The 23,396-nt window shown below is 36.3% G+C and overlaps 3 protein-coding genes across 3 annotated transcripts in view; 2 read left to right on the forward strand and 1 right to left on the reverse strand.

Annotated features, from left to right (window-relative positions):
* Positions 1–282: 282 nt before the first annotated feature.
* adprhl1 (ADP-ribosylhydrolase like 1) lies at positions 283–8,881 on the forward strand. Its single transcript, XM_020939050.2, has 7 exons — positions 283–524; positions 4,915–5,079; positions 5,166–5,291; positions 6,590–6,730; positions 6,978–7,105; positions 7,323–7,455; positions 8,425–8,881. The coding sequence occupies exons 1-7, from the start codon at positions 311–313 to the stop codon at positions 8,592–8,594; spliced, it is 1,077 nt and encodes a 358-aa protein (XP_020794709.2). The 5' UTR covers positions 283–310; the 3' UTR covers positions 8,595–8,881.
* A 6,737-nt stretch (positions 8,882–15,618) lies between these two features.
* On the forward strand, positions 15,619–22,922 carry grtp1a (growth hormone regulated TBC protein 1a). Its single transcript, XM_055154614.1, has 9 exons — positions 15,619–15,862; positions 16,060–16,174; positions 17,894–18,045; positions 18,116–18,274; positions 18,772–18,896; positions 19,327–19,423; positions 19,933–20,105; positions 21,176–21,361; positions 22,048–22,922. The coding sequence occupies exons 2-9, from the start codon at positions 16,113–16,115 to the stop codon at positions 22,135–22,137; spliced, it is 1,044 nt and encodes a 347-aa protein (XP_055010589.1). The 5' UTR covers positions 15,619–15,862; positions 16,060–16,112; the 3' UTR covers positions 22,138–22,922.
* A 105-nt stretch (positions 22,923–23,027) lies between these two features.
* Positions 23,028–23,396, reverse strand: part of lamp1a (lysosomal associated membrane protein 1a) — a 9,819-nt gene continuing 9,450 nt past the window's right edge. Inside the window, exon 9 of the mRNA XM_020938817.2 lies at positions 23,028–23,396. This exon is cut by the window's right edge and continues 828 nt beyond it. The gene's annotated coding sequence lies outside the window, so the exon portion shown is untranslated.

Raw genomic sequence — 23,396 nt, forward strand, 5'->3', positions numbered from 1 at the left:
CGGTCCGGATGTCATTGGGGTCCCGCACCAGCTGCAGGCCAAACTCATGGACCACATTAGCATCTCGCCAAAACCCTGCCCGCCCAGCCCTAAACCACTCCACAGCACGCCAAAGAGCTCCTACACAGTGGAACCAGGGGGATTGCCTTTTTAGGAGCCACCTGATGACTGTCCCACTCAACAACGCCCCACACAACAAGGCTAAAGCTGATAATGCCAAGCTTTTGTATCTGTTGTGACCGCTAAATGGAGCTCAGAGTTATTTCAGTATAGCTGCTTTTTATTTGAAAGTAGTTGTATTGTTGTGGACATGGATAAGTTCAAGGCAGGTATGGTTCTAGGAGCTGTGGGGGATGCTTTGGGGTACAAGAAGGGCCGCTGGGAAGGCTGCACTTCGGGGAAGAAGATCCAGGAAGAACTGGCCTCTCTGGGAGGACTTGGGGCCCTAAAACTAGACTCGGACAACTGGCCTCTGAGTGACGCCACACTGATGCACATGACCACAGCAGAGGCCCTCATCACAGGTATGGCATTCACGTATTTCTGTGTTTATTTGCTTGATCTTTGCTACTTTGTGAGAAGATTTATGTTTGATCTAATATTACCAGCTCAGTTTGCTATTATATCCACGTTAATATTATAGAGTTAATTTTATTTACATTCTGGAAAGTTCTGAGATATTTTGTTTATAGTTTTTGCCACTCATAAAGCACAATGAAATGCTCATTTAAACCTACAATAAATGCACCAACCTCGATTAATATTGAAAAAACTGTACAGAAGGTATTCATAAAGAAGAATAAAACTCAAAACAAAAATGTCAATACCCTATAATTCTAAAGGGACTAAGTGGTCAGCATTGTAAATATGTTTTTCCTTGTAAAATAAAAGTAAAATAAATGGAAGAATCCATCTCTCATCTCATTCTCTCAACAACTAGTTTCATAACAAAATTCATAAATCAAATCCTTGGCGCTCTCCTAGCAGTGTAGTCCATTTAATCTGCTTTCTGGCAGCTCTATCCTCAGTATCTTTTCCAGGGTATGATCACTATCCTTCCTCATCTTCAAACCATTTCAATCTGGACTTAATCTTCAAAACAACAAAAGATGTCACCGGTCCCTGATGCACAAATACACATCTATCCTCGTCAGTGGTGGAACATAACAATGTAAAAGTAGCACTGTACTTAACTATAAATTTTAGGTATCTGTACTTTACTTATGTAAGCAGTTTTTAAAATTGTCAGTTTTTCTTTTACTTCACAACATTTGAGAGCATGTATCTGTACTTTCTACTTTCACTACATTTTTGAATTGGACTGAAAAGTAAAAGTATTTTTTATGATAGTTTGAGACCTGCTGAAAAGGCTGAGAGTTTATTTTTAATATGTTCATAGTTTGAGCAAACAAAAATATACAAATAAAAACAGATATCGAAAAAACCCTCTATTATATTCCAGCTATTCAATATTGTTTTTGTTGAACAAAATTCAGCACAAATCTTTATTAAAAACACTATACTTGAAGCTTTATTAGATCTCAAAATCTACTAGAAAAAAATAGATTTTTTCATATGATACTATATCTTTCCTTTTTTGCTCCAGTAACTGTGCTTTTCCACTGCTGATCCTCGTTACTTACAAACACAACATCCTGACCTCTGACTAAAATGTCATGTATGCATGGGTGTTAGATTGATGAAAAATGAGGGCTGTTGCCATAGTCATTAACACTTAAAAACTATTACTTTTGAATGGTGAGAAGTCCTCAGAATTATCGGTAGCAGAAAGCTGAAACACATGAATAATAAAAATAATTTTGCCAATTTACATATTACATACTGTATCTTTATTTTTCTAGTTACTAATTTAGATATTTTTCTCATTGGTTGTATGAATAACTGCCTATAAGGATTGTACATATACCTATAGTTCTCACTATAATAGAAGCTGGTGGAGGCACATAATCTCCTGGTAGAGCATTTCTGTATACAACAAAGCCTTCTTCCATACCACAAAAGATTTACTTAACAACAAATCATGAACTAAACCTGGTGTCTAAATGTCATGGGACCGAGGGTGGATGGGAGTTGCCAGGACAGAGGAGTCCGAAATAGACTTCTTTGGAAAAGTTGATCCTGTGTTCTCGTCTCCAGAACAATAGCTGTGGTGGTCTCTATACAGTGGTCTCTATACAGTGCATGTGTCACCAAGGCAGTGACAGTGGTTTATTAAAATGGTGATGATGTTTGAGGGAGATTAAGTAGCTCTATTTAGCCACAATGTAAAACACCGAGCAGCAGCAGAAGCAGAGGGAAAGGAGACCGCTTTGGAAATGTAATTAACGCGGATTATCACCTGTCACAAATGTTACTTCATCACAGTCATTTTCTACGCAGTCAGCAAGGGTGCGCAAAATTAATCGCATCAATTTGAATGGTTGGCCAATATCAATGTCAGCCAACTCAGCCAATGTAATTATAGGAAGATTGTTTTAATAGAGTCGACGATTTATCAAAATATCAGCTGACAGGTCAAAGAATGATCCATATTAAAGATTAGATTTATTCATTATGAGGGATGAATTTTAAAGCTGCACTGTGTAACTTTTCTGGTGGAGGGCCCAGAGAGATGTTATTACCTTGTCTGGAATGTTTTACAGTATGATATTTAACCTTTTAAACCAAAATTACAAGTCAGATTTGTGGAAAGATGTCCCCGCTCACAGTCAGAATGCCTGTATTTCTAGGTATTTCTAAGCTATAAAACCTCCTGTAATTGAATAAATGTAAGGTAGAGATGTTTAATGTCATACTGTGGAACATTCCAGGCAGAATAATGACATATCCATAGAAACAAGCAGGTAACGGAACCTCTATCAGAAAAGTTACACAATGCACTTGTAAGAATAAGTTGTTTACTGTAGTTTAGTTTCTGTCATGAGGGTTGAGAAAGAGTATGTATGTAATTTGAGGCCATATAATACTTTTTAACAGTCTATGTTTAAGTCCATAAATTGTTCTTTTACCATAGAATTTGGACGTACTTTGAAGTTTTGTGTATGTGTGTGTATGAGAAGGGTGGGGGTGGAAGAGTTTTGTTTTTTGTTTTTGTCTATTTTTGTTTTTGTTGTATAAAATTGAACTAACTAACTAAATAAATAAATAAATAACTAAATAAATTAATTAATAAATTGGATGTACAAATGATAGTTATTTTTACACATTTTGTATTCAAACAAAGAGACTGTTGTGGTGTAGCTTTGTCGATCTCATTTGACCTCACAGTGTTTGGAGTGTCCCCCTCTACTCCAAAGGCACGCTGCCCCTAATCTGTGCGGGGCTAAACTTAGACCATACACCACCACTCAGATCCACTTTCAGCAAACTCTCATGAATGACTCTAGCAATATCATTCAATGAAAATGAGCTTAAAGGACTTATACTATGCTTTAAGCCATGTTATAATGCTGTTACCTCATCAAAAACAGTTGTGTTTTGTTTCATTCACACATGGGTAACACTTTATTATTAGTCTGTCTTCATCTCCAAAGCTCAAAATGCTCTGTTCTACCTTGAGATGTCATGAAGCAGTAGTTTTCATGTTAACAGCTACCTTTTACCTCGATTTCAGTAGTGATTGACAATTCCAGAGCTGAACTCATCCAAATGGTTCTAGTGAGGATGTGTAGAGTTTAAAAGCACAGTGGAGCACTTCTTGTATTATCACATGACATCACAAGGTGGGAACAGTGTTTTCAGTTTGAGAGAAGAACTGAGCTTAAATATACAGGGTTTGTGTGTTAAACAGGTGTGTTTGTGTATGACTGAATCAAAATACAAATCTGGGTATGTTTTTGACGAGGAAGCGGCATTACAACATAGATCAAAAAATAGCATAATATGGGCCCTTTGAAGAGTATGTGGGCACAATGCACAAGATGTTATTACTGTAATTAAAATAACTGCACACAGTTGTTTTAAAATGGGCAATGAGCTGTACAGGTTCCAGCTAGGAAAAAGTACATCATTGAAATGGTATTAAAAACCAAACCAACTAAATCTAAATCAATATGTCATGATGAGGTTAAGGATCAGTTAGGTTGTTTGTTTCATGATTTGGATTTCAAACATGACATCTGCCTTTTAGTATGCAGACATTGTTTTCATTTAGTTTGGTTTCAACCCAAACCATTTATCAAGGCTTGGCAGGCAGGCAAGACAAGTCAAATCTACTCAAATAAAGAGACAACATATCAATGTGATCAAGTTGTCTTTCCAGTAGGGTGTTTAGATAATCCCACTTTTGAGCCTATGTTCCCTGTCCCAGCAGCATGCATCCAAAACCAGTGATTTATCCCAGTTTTATAAAAGAAATGTCCAAGGTGTCCATATTTTGAACAATCTGATACCCACCAACAGTATAGAGGGAATATATTGTCATTTGTTTAGCTAAAATACAAAAAACTCTGCTTGAAAATGAACATAAGGCAAAAAAAAGCACCTACAATAGTCCCTCAGAAGTCAGAATATATACTGTTCCACAAGTGAGTAGAGAATGGATAATGTTACATGATGTTATGTGATCTAAATCACTCCTAAAAACTTACCTTTTTTGTAAATTTTTTTTTGTTTCTATATTTTTTTAGTAGTTGTATTGTGTTTGTATTGTGTATTTTCATGTACTGCGATTGTTCTTGTCTATTTGATGTTTGTGTGCAGCACTTTGGCCAGCTGTAAAGTTTTTAAAGTGCTTTATAAATAAAGGTTGTTCTGGTATGGTATCTTTTCACAGTTTTATTTATACAACCCATCCCAACCCAGGTGTGTCCCAATTTTGGATTTTGAAAAACTGGTCACCCTACTATTCAGTGCACTGTTATTGCATACCCTAACCCTACACTTTGTTGTCAGATTACTGGTGTCTGGAGGACCTGTACCGTGAGCTGGTGCGTCTGTACGTTGAAGCTATGGTCTGTCTCCAAGGCCGAGTGCCCGACCCGTTCACAGTGGAAGGCTGTGTCCACCTCAAACCACACAACTACCTGCTGGCCTGGCACACCCCCTTCAATGAGAAAGGTTGTAGCTGATCAGTATGTCTTGGTATTTTTAATATAGTGGTGCGGAGTGAAGCAGTATGTTAAAAATACCCCTCTTATCTGCAGGGTCCGGGTTTGGGGCAGCTGCCAAGGCCATGTGCGTGGGAATGAGGTACTGGCAACCGGAGAGATTAGACAACCTGGTGGAGGTCAGCATCGAGAGCGGGAGGATGACACACAACCATCCAACAGGTGGCGCTGTAGAGGAGATACCCACTTACAATGTCATTCACTATTTAGTTTACGGGGTCGGTCTCCATGGAGATGTTATTACTTTGTTTGGAATGCTTCACAGTATGGTTTTAAATCTTTCTATCTTCATGGAGCCCAAACCAAACCAAGTCATGGGTCAGATCTGTGGAGAGATGACCCTGCTCACAGTTGAAAAAGTGCCTGTTTTTTCTAAGTATTTTTGAGCTATAAAACTACCTGTAATTGGTAAATATAAAGTAGAGCTGTTTGATGACTGTGGAACATTTGAGGCAGAGCAATGATATGTCCATAGAAACGAGCAGGTGACGGTCCGGGAAACAAAAAGTTACATCGTGCACCTTTAAGTGTCTTTGATTGTCCAAAAAAAAAGCGCAATATAAATCTGATCAATTATTATTTTTTATTATTATTTATCTAAACGAGGTAGCTCTTAATTTGATCAATATCCTATTCAGACCTAAGAAGGCACAGTCAAGCACATGGGTTGTCATAGCAATTAACAATAAAAAATTATTATGTCTTTTAAATGATAAACCCTCCATATAACAGAAAGCTAAGACCCATTGATTAACAAGAGTGGGCATCTGATTTAAAAGTTTCTGATGGCATATCAGAAGCATTGAATGTTTGAATCAAATTAATTTAATCCAAGGTGTGTAAATGTAATTTTTGTTTTTTTTATTAATGCACAGCTATAATGTTACATTTTTAATGTATTCGTAAATTGGAGGCTTTAATATAAGCCGTTTTGGGTTTGTTGCCTCTTCTGGCACCTACTTTTTTTAAATGTATGTTGTTGTGTTTTTTTTTTGTTATATACGTGCAAAAAAAAAAAAAAAAAAAAAGTTGCACACCAAAATTAATTACGCTCACAAGATGATTAAGTAGCTACAAACTAAAATAGAAAAGCAATTTTGATGTTTTTAGTTTGAGTAAAATTATAGATAATACAACACGCAATGACTGGAATGTTTGTATAGGACACTGCAATAACACAGTGTTTTTAATACAAACTATATAAACTGAGGGATAACAAAGGAAAAAGAAGAGTTAGTGACACTCTGCATACTATGGTCATATGTCTGTGAAAGTTAAATTTAGCTTTTTATCATATTGAAAATGTTTAAAGGTCACCCAAATTTAAGTTAATAAAATGAAATAATTAATGTTTAGAGTTAAATTGGAGTTATAACTTACATAATAGCTGCAATGATAGTTATGCAGTGTGCTTTTTATGAGCAATATTTAATAGCCCACTGCCCCCTCTGTCCCTTCAGGCTTCCTGGGCTCTCTGGCCACAGCGTTGTTTGCGTCGCTTGCGATCCAGGGGAAACCTCTGGTGAGTTGGGGCCGTGAGCTGATGACAGTGATCCCAAAGGCCGAGGAGTACTGCAGGAAGACCATCCGACACATGGCAGGTCCGCTCAGGTTTCGGTTTGTGTGAAGAGGTTAATTACAGGTCAACGCTCACAAGACAAAGATATTATTATAGATGATTACTGTGTGTTAGCATGGGTCTGTTCTAGAGGGATCATATTTTAAAGGTGCAATGCAGGCCCGTTGAGAGAAATTTGGGGGCCCGGGGCAAGAAGACTCACATGCCGCCCCCCCCTAATATTAATTAGTATTGCATTTAAAAATAAATTTGTTTTTACATTTTTGCAGAGTATCAAGAAAACTGGTTCTACTTTGAGGCCAAGTGGCAATTTTATCTTGAGGAGAGAGAGATCGAGAATGAGGGGCAGAACAAACCTGTATTTCCAAACCCATACGATGCAGAAGAGACAGACAAAGTAAGTAGAAAGTACAATTAGAAATCTCAAGTATGGAGTGTTAACACTGGAATAACTAGATATTATTTGTTAGCTATAACATTTATTTTGTGAATTTTCTTCTCTAACACAGAACAGTATGAATGTGGTGTGTGTGTATAAAAACTGACAAGAAGCACTAACAGCACACAGTGTATTTATTCAGCAGTGTAAGAATAAAAACAGTATTTCTTTACAGATGTATAAGCGGTGGAGTTCAGAGGGCAGAGCGGGGCGCAGAGGGCATGACGCTCCAATGATCGCCTATGATGCTCTGTTAGCGGCGGGAAGTGACTGGAATGAATTGTGCCGAAGAGCCATGTTCCACGGAGGTGAGACAAATTTTTAAGCACGGTATATCACAACAAAGATATACTGCCATAAATGATAATACTGAAAATATTTTAAGATACTGACTCAACAATAAATCCAAAATAATCCCAGTAAACCATTTTAAATAAACTGTATTACTAAAAGGCCTGAGCTGTAAGAGATAAATAACAGAATGAATCAATAATTAACCATAGTTAGTTATTCAACTTTCTACAGCTCAAATCTATTTTTATTACAACAAAAATAGCCCACATCTCCCCATTATTGCTAAGAAATTGCACACAATAAATACTGAGTCTCAAAATATATCATTCCAGCTTACATATACTGAATAAGTCGATTAGTAATTATCATGACAGGCCTGAAGTATGGTGCATTTTGAAGATAAAATATTAAAAGTGTAACTTTTCTGTTGAGTGAGTTCGACTCTACAAAGATCTAACCTGTGACTTTGTCTGCTTGTTTCCATTGTGATAGAAAGGTTTAATGCAAAACTGTGGAACATACCAGACAAACATAAAAACATACCACGGTGAAGACAAACAGGTGGCGGACCTTCCATCATTTCACAAACAAACGTAGATCTTAGGTGCTTTATGATTTAATTCACTTCACACGTGCTGTCTTGCCCAAGAACACAACAACAGTATGCACTTGTTTTGGGCTGAGATATACTAACAACAAGAATATGGGCCAATGATCTGTACTGGATTACTTTTTGCCATTTTGTTGTGTCCTACATATAGCAAAATACAATTCAATTCTATTAAGTGGACAAAAGTTTTTTTACTCTTTTGTCCAGTTGAAAGAATTGTATTTTCCTATCTGGACAATTGAGGAATTAGGGTACGCCCTAGTATTATTCACATTATGAATGCTATTTTAATTTTAGCCTTTTGAGGAGAGTAGAAAAAATAAAACAGTGAAATAGATGGTCTATTCTTTCACACACTCCCCTGTTGTTGCAGGTGAGAGTCCCGGGACAGGTCTAATCGCCGGATGTCTCTTCGGTCTCCTGCACGGACTCAGCTCGGTCCCCTCCGGTCTGTATCAGGACCTGGACAAACGCGCGCGGCTGGAGGAGCTCGGAGAAGCGCTTTACAAAGCCGCCTCCAAAGACAAGGGCATAGACAAGTAAATGCTATATCCCACTGCACTGGCCTGTCCCCTACTGGCTGTATGAAGAACTGCACTTAACTTTGGCTTGTCTTTTGACCAACTCAACCCCCTGGTCCTCCCCAAAAGAAGCCCATTATGGTATATTAAGACTTATCTGCCCACAATCTCCCTTACGTTATTCACAGAGGAACTGGAAAAATCTATAGCTATTGCTGAATCTAACAGCATAGATCATTTTGTAAAAATTGACATGTTAGTAACATAATGATGTTTTCATTAATGTGAATAAAAACCTGTGCAAACTGCTGTGCAGTGTTTGGTCTTCAGTCAGGTGTCAGTACATAAAATACATCCCAACATTTTCCCCATTATAGTCAACTAAATATCACATTATTAACCACATTAATAAAGCCATTAACATGCTTAATCTGCACAATAATCTCCAATGCATTTTAATTATTTTTTTGCTCCATGACACAATCTAATCTAGATTTGACTAATTAGGAAGATGCTAAAATTACTATACCACTAAGAACTAGAATGAAAGATCAATTTTGACATCATGTCATATGGATATTAAGTGTTTCATACAAATCATCATGTAATATTTGGTTTATAATAATGAAATATCACTTAATCTCTGAAAGATTTAGGCAAAGAAATGACTGACATACTGCTGTTTATATTTGGATAGCAGTTTCATTGATCATACATTTTGCATGTTTTTTTACTTTCTATAGACCAATATTTCACAAAACTACGGGACAACGCACAAACCCCAATGCTGCTTATATCAAGAAGTTAATCAGAAGTCATGACTACCACCCAGTTGTCCGAAACATCCTGGAGAGCCTGCTTCTCTACCTGACCAAGGAACTACCCAACCTGAAGAACACTTTTAATACCAATTATACAAGAAAATGTGGCAAAAATGAAGACTCAACAGACAGTCATGGTTTACATAATACAAATCTTAAATGTAAAGAGACAAACACAGAGAAAGAATCAAACGCAGATGACAAAATACCAAGACGTCTCACATCTTTTCAACTTCTTCAATCGAAATTCAGCCGGACGACTCCCAAACCTCCCATAACCCACCAGAGAGAGGTAGGAACACTATCAATCAATGGAGCTAAACGTAAAGTCAGCCTTAGCAAGGAAAATGACCCATTGAAGAAGGACCAAAGTGTTTGTATAAAAACTAGAGGAAAAGTCAAAGATGTCTTAGCCAAATTTGTCCAGGCCGAGCAGAGACAACAAGGTCAGGAAAAGCAGCCAATCAAACCAAGAAGCATTGGAAAAGGGAAGCTATTGTCATGTATTATGGAGAGATTTGACGGTGTGGTGACTGTGCGTAAGGCCAGTGATCTGAAATGCTCGGTTAATAAGGCTCAAATGCAAGTGACAAATAATGTTAAAGAGATTGTAGCGAGCCACGAACGAGCAAAACATACAAAAAGAGACGGACAAATGGCACCTAAAGAAAATCAGAATCTCAGAAGTGAAATCAAAACATTAAAAGTTGGTAAAGTAAAAAATGTTCAAGGTTTGCAAAAAGATAATGTAGCTGTAGAGCAAAAAGAAACAGATGTTACAGTTCAAGAAATTTTTTTTAAATATGTTGAGGAATCTGAGGAAATACACAATAGACATTCAAATCCCCAAAATGAAAATACTACTACTATGAGGGAAATTATTGATACAGCTTGTAGCAGTGCTTTTGAAATATGCAATACATCTTATAATAATGAGGTGACTGAAGACTTAAATTGTACATGTAAGTGTGTTAACACAGGTTCCCAAGAATGTTTTTATGCCGCTTGTGTCTCTGAATGGTCTTTTCCACAGTCTTATGAAGTTACACTGCAAATTGAGACTCCAGTTACTTTCAATAGAACAACCATCATGCCTTGCCCTATAGTTTTGCTGTTTTGTAATAGTAGTTGTCCAGAAATATTTGACAAAGAAGAGCTTAAAGTTAGCGGTGGAAACAGCTTGAAATGTGAAACTGATTTCGAAGTTATGAATGTGCAGTTGTCAAATGAAAACTTGCCTGGGTTTAGTGAAGAAAACTGCACTTTGAATCCAAACATTGAAAAAGAGGTGGAGGAATATCAGAATATACAAAAGGACATTTACAGTGAAAAAGAACTGCCAAAATTTCTCATACCAAGAGTGTGTCAACTGAACCTCGAGCAATCCAAATCTCAATCAGCAATAACTAGTGTTGATATTGACAATTCAAATGTACCATCTTTGCCCTCCGGTGTAATAAATAATACTCAAATACCAATAGAAAAGACGAGTGAAGAGCCAAGCCTGTTTCTAAATGACTCACAAAACCACACAATACAAATAAATACAGTTACACCTGCAAGTCTGAAGCCTGAGGAAATTGATGAAGACAAGACAGAACACAGAAAATCTAGTGAAGGAAAACCTATGGAAAGGAGAGACAAATGCCATGACGCCTTCCGAGAATTAACCAAAGACGTCCAGACTCAACTCAAAAACCAACAAGAAAACCACACAACAGAAATAGATACATGTATACTTACAAGTTTGAAGCCTGAGGAAATTGATGAAGACAAGACAAAAGACAAGAACTGTGAAGGAATGCTTATGGAAAAAAGAGATGAAGGACATAAACTGTCTCCGGGTGATACTAATAAGGATGTTTGTGCAAGCAGTAATTATGATATCCTAGGGTTAACCAAAGACACTGAAGGCAACAACCATCAAGGAAATCACACCCTTGCAAGTTTGAAGCCTGAGGAAATTGATGAAAACAAGGCAAAAGGCAAAACATCTAATGAAGGAAAACCTATGGAAAAGAGAGATAAAGGACATGACCTGTCTCTGGTTGATAACAATAAGGATAATTGTGAAAGCAGTAATGACGCTATCCCTGGGTTATCCAAAGAGGTCTGGACTCAAATCAACAACCAACAAGAAAACCACACAACAGAAATAAATAGAGTTCCACCTGCAAGTTTGAAGCTTGAGGAAATTGATGAACACAAGACAAAAGATGAAAAATGTGGTGAAGGAAAACCTATGGCAAAGACAGACGAAGGACATAAACTGTCTCTTGGTTGACATCAATAAGGATGTTTGTTTAAGCAGTAATGATGCTAAAGATATCGAGACTCAAATCAACCACCAACAAGAAAACCACACAACAGAAATGAACACAGTTTCACCTGCAAGTTTGAAGCTTGAGGAAATTGATGAAGACAAGACAAAAGATGAAAAATGTGGTGAAGGAAAACCTATGGCAAAGACAGACGAAGGACATAAACTGTCTCTGGTTGACATCAATAAGGATGATTGTTTAAGCAGTAATGATGGTAAAGATATCGAGACTCAAATCAACCACCAACAAGAAAACCACACAACAGAAATAAATACAGTTCCACCCACAAGTTTGAAGCCTGAGGGAATTGGTGAAGACAACATGAAAGACAAGAAACATAGTGAAGGAAAACCTTTGGAAAAGAGAGATGGAGGACATGATGCTATCCCAGGATTAGCTAAAAATGTCCAGACTAAAATCAACAACCAAAAAGAGAGACCCAAGTACACAACTATAAACTATGGGGATTCATCTGTGAAGCAAACATATAAACCCAAAATTATACGTTTTACTGATACGTTCACCTTTTGAGGTCACAGTGTGGTGTGGATTCACGGTCTTTACTCACGGTGTTTATTTCACTTCACTATTCTCCTGTCAAAGAAATGATATCATGAAACACACTCAAGCTTAGGTTTTCATGCTTTGGGTTGACTCAATTCTTAATCATAATTACTATTTGCCTTAAAGCCAGTAACTTTAGCTCATAATTTCACTCAAATGGTGTATGGTATGAAATTTTTATATAGTGCTTTTCCAACTTCAAGGCACTCAGAGCGCTTTACATAAAGGAACCACGCACCCATTCACACACACATTCATACACCACTGTATGCAGACACTAGGGGTGAGGTGGGTTAAGTGTCTTGCCCAAGGACACAACGAGAGCAGCATTCATCTGTGGGAGCTGGAGTCACACTACCAACCTGTGGGTCAGTGGATCTGACCGCTCAACCAATTATGTTTTTATGTCAAGAGCTGGAGTTGAACTGCCAACCTTTAGATCAATGACAAACACTATGCCAACTGAGCTACTTTTCTTTTTTTTTTTTTAGTTGCGTCTTTACTGTGAACAGGTTTGCATCACCACAAACTTGACTCTTATTTTACCTGGAGGATGGCCTCTGCCCTTTTTCTATGTAAATGTTGCTCCTTTGACTCATCTTCCACTGTACTGCATAAAATGTTTATGTTTCCATAGAGAATGTTCCGAAGTATGTTTTTTTTTTTCCCATGGAAACAAGCATGTGACTTTCCACCTCCAGAAATTACATACAATGTATATTTTGTTGATCTAATATTAAAAAGACAACCATGACACTTTCAATAATATTGCTCTTAAATCAAAAAGTAAATACACTGAATTAGTAATAATGTCTTAAAACTTGAAAAATGCCCATGTAATGTAACTTAATACTGTGTAATAAAAACCTCTCTTTACACAGACTCCAGTCTCTAGTGTGTGAAATAAAGGGCATGTGAAAAAGATAAAAAATAAATAATTAACAATTCACTTCTAGTAAATATGATGACCTTCAAATGGTATATAGACCTACACTTATCAAATTTTCACCAAGCAATTTTTGGTATTCACACACATCAATTTACAGCATCATAAGGACTATCTAATCACTGCAAATTTGTATTTTAAGCAAACATTAAAAAACTTAATGGAGATTTAGACATTTATATATACTATTTAAGAGCTTTTTACCATAAATTACATAATGGCAAGTTTAACAAAATGGACCTATCATAGCTTGCGTACTGCTTAGTTAAAAATAAACTTGACTATAGACCAGCTTAGAAGTTCTGGTTAAAAATTACAAACAATATTATAAGATATTTGCATTTGTTTATAAGAAATTAAGCTTTTGCCTCATGTTGTAATTAGTTATTTATATGAGAGAATGGAACACTGGAGACTTTTGAGAGAAAATGTTATTTAAAAAATATACTGTTTGACTACCATAATTATAATTAAGATAATTTTGAACATTTATTTATTTTAAGTGTTGAGTTATTATTTAAGACACTTTTACTGGTGCAATTTCACCATAAGGCCCAAAAAAGCTACTTCATGATCTTACCCTGCCTATTAAAGGTCCCATATTACACTATTTTCTGATCTATGTTACAATGTTGTTTCCTCATTATAAACATACCTGAAGCTGTGTTTTGTTTCAGAATCATTTAGATAATTTCAGCCTTGACCTGCCAATCTCTACTGAACAAAAGACAAAAGGTACCTATTAACTTGACAACTACCACTTTATGATATCATAAGGTGAAACAAGGTTTTTTGAGCTTTGGTGATAGATGTAGACAGACTAGAAATAAAGGGCTACTCAAACGTGTGAATTAAACAAAACACAACTGTAGGTATGTTTTTGAGGAGGTAACAACATTATAACATGGCTTAAAGCTCACAAGAGTCAATTTTGCGCAATACAGGACCTTCAAATTTGCCCAAATGCGTACAACATTTCACCACTCCATTCCTCAACATTAGGAGTCACATGACCAGGATTACTGAAGTCAGCGATTTACTCTGATAATTTCTCAGAGGAAATCAGGCCACCTCATATGAAGCCCATCCCACGGCTTATCCCATGGAAAACTTTGCTGTTGCTGGGTGTATGTGGGAATGTAGGACAACACACTGTAATCACGTTTAACTAACTACATTTGCCTCTCATCAAGTGGCGTTCAGGACAAAATGCAAAGCCCGATAAATTGTATCTAAAATGTGAATATAGAAAAGGAAAGTCCTCACAGCAGTTATAGACATAAAAATAGGTCTACAGTATTTATGATGCAACAACAACCACACATTTTTTGACAATTCCTGACTTGTCTAACTTGTCAGTTCCTGGGAATCTGCCTCCTTCTGTGGTACAGTTAAGCTAAATCAACTTGTCAACAAATTACACAAGAAACAGCTGTGGGCTATATCTTATTTAGCAATATAAGTGATCCTAGTAGTTCTGTTCTCATTTATGGAAAAACCTGTACTCGGTAAGTTGGACGGAACCTTAGGCTATTTTAATAAGACCTATCCACACATGTTGGACCCGATCATCAAAGAATAAATGTTCAGTATTCATCTATTCATCCATACACACACACACACACACATATTTCTGCATGGTAAATCCAAATCCACTTTATTTATGTAGCACATTTCACAAACAAAGCAGATTCCAAAGTGCTACACAGAGATCATAAAATGAAGACAACAAGGTAAATTGCTAAAATGTGGTCATACCAGTCCTAAAACAATAAAAACAGTAAAATCAAATACAAGTAAAACCATAAAAATCATAAAACAACAGTAAATAAGTAAAATAAATAGAAAACACAGAGGACCACACAACTAACGCAGTGTTAAAAGCAAGAGAATAAAAGTGGGTCTTAAGGCAAGACTTATAACACTCCACTGTGGGGGCTGTTACAAATATAATTCACCTTACTTGAATACAGATTTTACACTGTAGCCTGCATGTCATTTGAAACCTACAGGCCTATATATTTCTGTTTTTTGCAGCTCAACATGTCCAAAATACACTCTGCACCTTATATACCCCACTGGACAGCTCTGAGCTCACCTGTGCTACGTGTCCTTTCCGGAGGCGTGCCCTTTTACCGCTACTGCTGCCTTTACTTACCATACAAAAGAGAGCAACCTGGAATACTCTGTGAAACAAAACAAAACAAAAGTTAAAACAAATCCCAGGAAACAAATCGTCCAATGCTGCAAATATAACAGCTCAAGAGTCTAAATAGTTTAATTAAAGATGTGCCAATCCTTTTTAAGCGACATAAGTCTGAAAAGTGTGATTTTACGAAGAAGAAAGTGTGATTTACGCGCGTCCCTTGAAGGCGCCATTAGCTCCAGTAGCCGTGTCCCGGGGCAGATTCACGGGCAGACCTCACAACTCCTAAATCTTCAAAGAAATTCTCTGAAAAACTCCCGTGGAGCTGTTTCGGGATTGCACCGCGGACAGGCCTCTCCCATTTCTTTGTTTTGAGTTTTCTGGGCGGAATCCAAGCTACTTTTTGACTCACAGACCGTCGCACAACAGGTGCATTTGGATGGCGATAAACCCGAAGCAAACTCCAGCAGCTCCGCACAGGGATTTGAAAAAGTGACTAATCTAACTGAAAGTGTAACCTTGATTTGAAACTTGATTTGATTTGAAACTTGATTTGATTTGAAACTTGATTTGATTTGAAACTTGATTTGTTTATTTTCTTATTTATTTTAAACACGCTTATATATTATTAGTCAAAGATGTTGCCTTGAAAACTGCGTCTTTCTTTATGCACACTGGATCTGAAATAGCATTGCGGTGATTCCACTTAAAGCAGCCGAGTTCGAGTGGAGCAAATCGGGTCATGGATAGTAAGACGTACCGGGCTCAGGTCGACAACAGCCAAGCGAAAGAAAGGATCGGCAGGTAACTTTATAACACACCTATGACATCCATGTTCTAAGGAAAAGCTAGTGTTTACTTAAATTTACTTTGCTGAGAAAACATGCACCCACTGAACCAGCCAACCAAGATGTGTAAGTTTATCAGCTGTGACCCATGGTAGAATAGTTTTTGCTGTTGTAATGACTAATGGTGTTTAGTAAATAAAATAAAATCTAAATATGTTATGGTAGAAATTAAGATGATGAGAATACAAACATATATTGAGGAGTATTATTATTATGTTTTGGGGACTAAAATCCTTGCAAAACTGCGAAAAAATATTGTCGCAATCTGACTTGATGAATGATGAGACAAAAGGGTGTGGACTGACATGGACTACAGAATCAAATAAAATATAAATAGACTGATAAAAGACGTCCATATGTTTGCAACCTCATAAAACAGCTGTTAATGTGTGCACAGAAACTTAAGACATACAATATATAACCTATTTATGGTACTAAGTAAAAGTAACACTGTTATCTGTTAAACATCATAACTTATTTGTTAAAACGTAGATTGTAGCCTATATATAAATATATATTATACAGTCTATGGTTAAACTAGATGCTCATGACCTAACACATGTTAAATGCATAATGCAACGATCATTTTACAGGCTACACATTCAGTTCAATGAAGAGGTGTACATTATGTTATTGATACTTCCTTAACTTTCAGTTTTCATGACTAACTATTGTTATAATTCAGTGAGCACTTGCCATGGGGTACTTGGAATGATTTCAGACTTAAGCGAAAAGTGGAATTGCATAGTAGTTGAGTATTAAATATTCCCTAGACAGAATGTGATGCTGTAACTCTAATTTCACTGTCTTGTTTTGCCCCCATCCAGTGCATAATGTTTGCTGATAACACTGTACTGTATGTATTTACATCAGCAGCCCTGACTGTGGTTGATTTACCTGCCCCCTTTACAGTAATGTTAATTTAACGTTTGTATGTGGACTATACTCAGTTCAGTCTCAGGTGAGGTGCATGTCTCCACTGGTCAAGACTTAAGCTGTTCTCAGATTAGCGTGTTACCTAAGCATCTTTAAGGCACTTCATACATAGCTACTGTCTACTTTATAAATTTAGAAACAGGAAATAGAAAGTGAAAAATATCCACCGTGAGTCATTTAATACGAGACATAAAATAAAGAGTGTAGAATGCAAAGACTGCAAATGCTCTTAGTCATTCAGGTCAACATGAAACCACAAATAAAACCATTTGGTCGATGAAGGGCAAACATATTAAGTTTTACTGATAAGCAATATTGTTTCTCTTATGCATACTTTGAGCATGGAGTCCATGGACACATCTTTTATGTTTCTAATAGGTTTTCTAATGCTGACTCCAAAAAAGGTAGTTAATAGAAATTTGTTTGTTTTTTTAAAGTATAATTTAGATAAAATTTAGAAAACATTTTTGATTTGTTTTGACATCGAACTGTGAAAAACAAACAAATAAAAAAAATAGGCTGTCCATTTGCACAATTAGCTTATCCTTATTTTTCTGAACCATAAAAAATTAGGACAGTTGCGACGGTAATACATTTGAAAGCAATATATTATCTCTTATTATATTATTATTGAAGTCCTCAAAATGTTGTATAAAACAGGGGGCTGAAACATGAATATTTTTTACACGGTATTTGTCATGATAATTTTACTCAAATCTGTTTAACTGTCCCCCTGCAGTGTGGACCCCTATGGCTTCGAGCGCTCTGAAGACTTTGACTACAGCTCGTACGAGGAGATCATGTCCCATTACCTCACCATTCTCACTCGCAGATCCATAAAGTGGTCCAAACTCTTCAAAGGCAAAAACAGAGTCCAGAAGAATGCCAAATGTAGGTGTCAACAGCCTGTCTGTCTCTGTGTGGTGTTAAATTCAAACTAACTCTCTTCTCTTTGCTTCAGTAAAACGTTATGTTCGTAAAGGCATTCCCAACGAGCACCGGAGCCTAATCTGGATGATGGCCAGTGGGGCTCAGGATCAAATGGAGAAGAACCCAGGATTTTACCAGTCACTGCTTTCAGCACAACAAGACCCTAAACTCCTGGAGACCATAAGCACAGGTCTGAATGTGGTCTTTTAAAGAGCATATTGTGCTATTTTCTGACCCATGTTATACTGTTCTTTCATTATCAAAAACATACCTGGAGTTGTGTTTTGTTTTAATTCACACAACAAAAGGTTGAGTTCTTTTCTCAAACTGAAAACACTCTGTTCCACTTTCTGATTTCATGTGGTAATACATAAAGTGCTCCGTTTTGTTTTTAAAACTCCATACACCTTCACTAGAATCATCTGGACAATTTCAACCCTGGAATTGCCAATCTCTACTGAACAAAAGGTAAAAGGTAGCTGTTAACTTGAAAACTACTGCTTCATGATATCACAAAGTGGAACAGAGCATTTTGAGCTTTGGAGATGTAGACAGACTTATAATAACCAAACAAAACACAACTCCAGGTATGTTTATGATGAGGTAACGGTATTCTAACATGGTCAAAAGTCAATTTTGTATAATATAGGACCTTTAAACTATCTACATTATTATTCTCTTTTTCAGACCTAAACAGAACATTTCCAGACAACATAAATTTCCGTAAGATGTCAGACCAGTGCCAACTGAAATCCCTGTACAATGTGCTGCGGGCCTATGGGCATCACAACCAGGCTGTGGGCTACTGCCAGGTACCACATCTCTATGTGAGATGAAAATACTCTGAAAATGTAAAAGACTTTTCCAGGAGGTATTTGAAAGTCAAATATCACGGTTCATGTGCAGAGGTTTTTGCATATATTTCTATATTTCTGTCCTCATAGAAATTTCCTGAATCCTAAGTTAAGTTAATATGTTCTTTGTTGCTACAGTGTATTGTTAACAACATCTATCCTATTTGAATAATCAAATAGCCCAAGCACTTGTCGTACTTATTTTTGTGAAAACAGAAAAACACAAATACACAATTTCTGTTTTTTTTGGTTGACTTTTATGACTCTTTGGTCTCTTTTGATCTGGATAAAGTTGTTATAAATGTGCTTTATAAATAAAATTGAATTGTATTGAACAGTTTCTATGTAGCTTCTCTATAGTTGACTTTTTCTTCTCATTTTTTCTCAGGGAATGAACTTTATTGCTGGTTATCTGCTTATCATTACTAAAGATGAAGAAAAGTCCTTCTGGCTCATGGATGCTCTAATCGGAAGAATATTGCCAGGTGCGTCTTAACTGCAATTATGGATCTTTTTCAAATGTATTTTATTCAGCGTATTTCTTCTATTGTTATTCCAGATTATATATTGTTGTCATTAGTTTTATTTGATCTTATTTTGAATTTCCACTCATAACGGTAAGATTTGAGCTAATTATTGGTTCATTAGGATTATAAACCCCCTTTATTTTAATCTTCAATGGCATAAAGTATATTGAAGTAGTAGCAGTAGCAGTAGCAGTAGTAGTAGCAGCAGCAGTAGTAGTAGCAGCAGTAGTAGTAGCAGCAGTAGTAGTAGCAGCTGCAGCAGTAGTAGTAGCAGCAGTAGTAGTAGCAGCAGTAGTAGTAGCAGCAGTAGTAGTAGCAGCAGTAGCAGTAGTAGCAGTAGCAGTAGTAGCAGTGGTAGTGCTTAAAAATTTGTTATTGTGACAGACCTACTATTTACCAAAATTGTGATCTTAATTCTTTTATGTCTTCCTTTACTATATAAGATTTATAACCTGTTGTGTGTACAGATTATTACACTCCTGCCATGCTGGGGTTAAAGACAGACCAGGAGGTTTTGGGGGAGCTGGTCCGTCAGAAGGCGCCGGGGGTCTGGAAGACGATGATGGACAATAACGTCATGTGGACTCTAGTGGTGTCACGCTGGTTCATCTGCCTGTACATAGATATTCTGCCAGTAGAGGTCAGTGTTCAGAAATACTGCATCACTCAAAGTACAAATAACACGTTTAAAGCAAGCAAGACCACAGAAGCCCATTGATCTGATCTAATTTAAGAGTTTGTTTCAAGTTAGTTAAGTAAATTATATAGATACATTCTCTAATTGAATCAGTCCCATATGCCTAAAACTGGCCAACCACGTGTTCACAATGGGCACACTTGTTATATATCCATTCTATGGACAAAAGAAGGCATTGGAGACCAAACCCATGTCCTAGCTGTGAAACGGGAGCATTTTCTATCTGTTTATGGATTAAATTAGAATAAATCCAAATGTCATTTTTCACTATTGAACAAAACACGCATACATGTGGGACCCCAAACAGTACGTTCATTCTGAGCATGTGATGAATGAACACGATTGTGAACTTGACTGCCTAGAGATTTTGCCAAGAAGTTTAGTAACTTTTTTGTTTAGGATTAATAATACAAAAACTCATGTTATTAATTAGAGGTGGGCAGATAATCGATATGTTGATATTATCGTGGAAGTTTGAATTTGAATACCATATTATGAGTGTCTAATTAGTAATAATACAAATACATAATCATAATAATATTCATAATCATAATCATAATCATACATAATACATAACAATAATAATAAAAATTGCATTATAATATTTCATGCCTTTCACATTTTTGTCATTCTTACTTATGCCTCCACTAATAATTATACATAAATATTTAATTAAAGACAGTTTTAACACCTGTTAGTTGGATTGACATAATCTTAAAATTGTTAGTGGGATACTACCCCCAAAAGATATACAAACTATTGTTTATCTGCTTGTTTTTACACTGAACCATCTCATCTATCTATACAAAAATAGCACAGGTGGTTACAGTATGGGATTGGCATCAGCTTCTGCCCCGTTATAAAGTCTCTTAACAGCAGAAGGGGCATATTGATCATATAATGGTTTATAATTGAATAAATAAGACAATAAATACACATGTCAATTTATTGTGATTTAGTTAAATTGTTAATAAACTTGTGTCTTACTTTCTGTCCTAAACGTCCTCCCACAGACGGTCTTGAGGATTTGGGACTGTCTGTTTTATGAAGGCTCAAAGATCGTGTTCCGAGTGGCTCTGACCCTGATCCACCATCATCAGGCTGAGATACAGAGGGCCCAGTCTCTGCCCGACATCTGTGAGGTTTTCAAACACATCACGCGCGGGCCCTTTGTCGACGAGTGCCACATCTTTATGCAGGTAATAATGTAATACCAATTTTAACCTGCAGAGGGGGAATGCAGAGGAACTTTAATGCATGCTAATTGGTCCATATTAAACTAAAATTGTTACACAAATCATCCTAAAATGAACTGTGTAGCTTTTCTGCTGGGGAGGGGTCAGCCAATCTTCTAGTCTCCGTGGAGATGTTATTGCTTTGCCTGGAATGTTCCATAGTATGGCATTAAACATATTCCATTACTGGTGTTTTATTGTTCAAAAATAGCTTGAAAAACATGCATTATTACTGTGAATGGGCTCATCCCTCCACAGATTGGACCTGTGTAGTTTAGCCTTGTGGAGTCACCTACTTGTATCCATGGAGATGGATACATTTAATGCCATAGTGAGGAACATTCCAGGCAAAGCAATAATAAGACAAGACAGTGGTGGAATCGACAACAAGTTACATTGTGCATCTTTAAAGGGTTTATTTGGTTCAAGACATTTTTACTACCTTCTACCTTCAAAATTATTGCACCCTTCAATTTACAGCCATTGTAATGTAATGTAAAATATGTAAAATATATGTGTAAATGTGGCATTAACAGAAGTAATACAACTTTTGTCATTTTCGTATTTTTATATTATCTTATTATTATATTATCGGGGGCAATGAAGAGCATTCTAATATCAAAGGTATTTTAATTTTTTTTATTTTATAGAAAATCTTCACAGAAACTGGAAGCCTCTCTATGGCCACATTGACCAAACTGCGGACCAAATGGCGAGCACAACTGACTGATGAATCCTGATCCAAGCTGCTGGAAAACTTTTAACACATTCCCAAATAAGAGACTTTGCACCTTTTTACATCCACCTTCTTCAAACGATAGATACTACTGACTTCACTGTCTTAATATGAATGCAATGAATGTAGAAAATGTTTGTTAATCTGACATGTAGCTTAGTCTTACTTAAGTAGGATTATTTTCTATCAAGCTGTGGATACTACGCACTTTAATATGTCAAACACTGTAATAAAAAAGAGGTAATTTGAATCATGTTTTGAAATTTTTTTTACTGTTTTTGACCAGCAATGCAAGTTGAGAAAATAACGAGTAGTACATGAATAGGAGTTGTCTGGTCCTAAAGAATTTCAAGACTTAATATGAAGTTTTCTAAATGAGAATTATTGTGAAAACGGCGACATGTTTGAATATAAGATAGATATACTATCTTCATATTTTGCCATGTGTCATTATTAAGTTTTGAAGGAAACGTATGGAAAATTAACTTTGTACCTTAAAAGCATAATATGGATTCTTTAAAGGTGCACTGTGTAACTTTTCTGGTCTGCCACCTGCTTGTCTTCATGGTGATATTACTTTGCCTGGGATATTCCAGAGTATGGCATTAGACACATGTCTTGTATTTATTTATTCAGTTACTTTTTATTTCTCAAAAATATCGCAAAAATATGCATTATTACTGTAAGCAGGTCCACTTCTCCACAGATCTGACCTGTGACTCGGCCTGGTGATGTGAGCTGCTTGTCTCTATGGGGATAGTTAAAGAAAATGCCATACTGTAAAACATTTCCGGAAAAAACAACTTGGAGTCAAACAGGTGGAGGTGGACCCTTTACCAGAAAAGGCACAGAGTGCATCTTTAAAGACACCAACAAACTTACATAAACAAGGTATTTAAGTCACAAAGATGTTTATTAATTTTTTTAAGGGATGGGGAAAATAGAAATTAAAATGTTTTCAACAAATAATCAAGTTATGAACAATTTAAAACAAGTAGCCACTGCACAATTTTACCTGAAGGAATTTTACTGTACAGACATGAATATTGACATTAGGCTTTATAACATTGTTTTATTGGTTAGTGCCTGTGTTTTTCTTTATAAATAAACTAATTGAAGTTGCTCTAAAGTCTGGAAAGGGTGTTTCATTGTATAATCCCTTTGAGGTAAAATTAAATGCTAAATAATCTTTAACAAATTACTCAAAGCAGTTGGAATCATTAAAACAAAACATTACCAACTTTTACATTCAACACTTTCCCT

The sequence above is a fragment of the Boleophthalmus pectinirostris genome, unplaced genomic scaffold (genome assembly GCF_026225935.1).
Source record: "Boleophthalmus pectinirostris isolate CB_2022bp ecotype Guang Dong unplaced genomic scaffold, ASM2622593v1 HiC_scaffold_19, whole genome shotgun sequence".
Taxonomy (NCBI): Eukaryota; Metazoa; Chordata; class Actinopteri; order Gobiiformes; family Gobiidae; genus Boleophthalmus; species Boleophthalmus pectinirostris.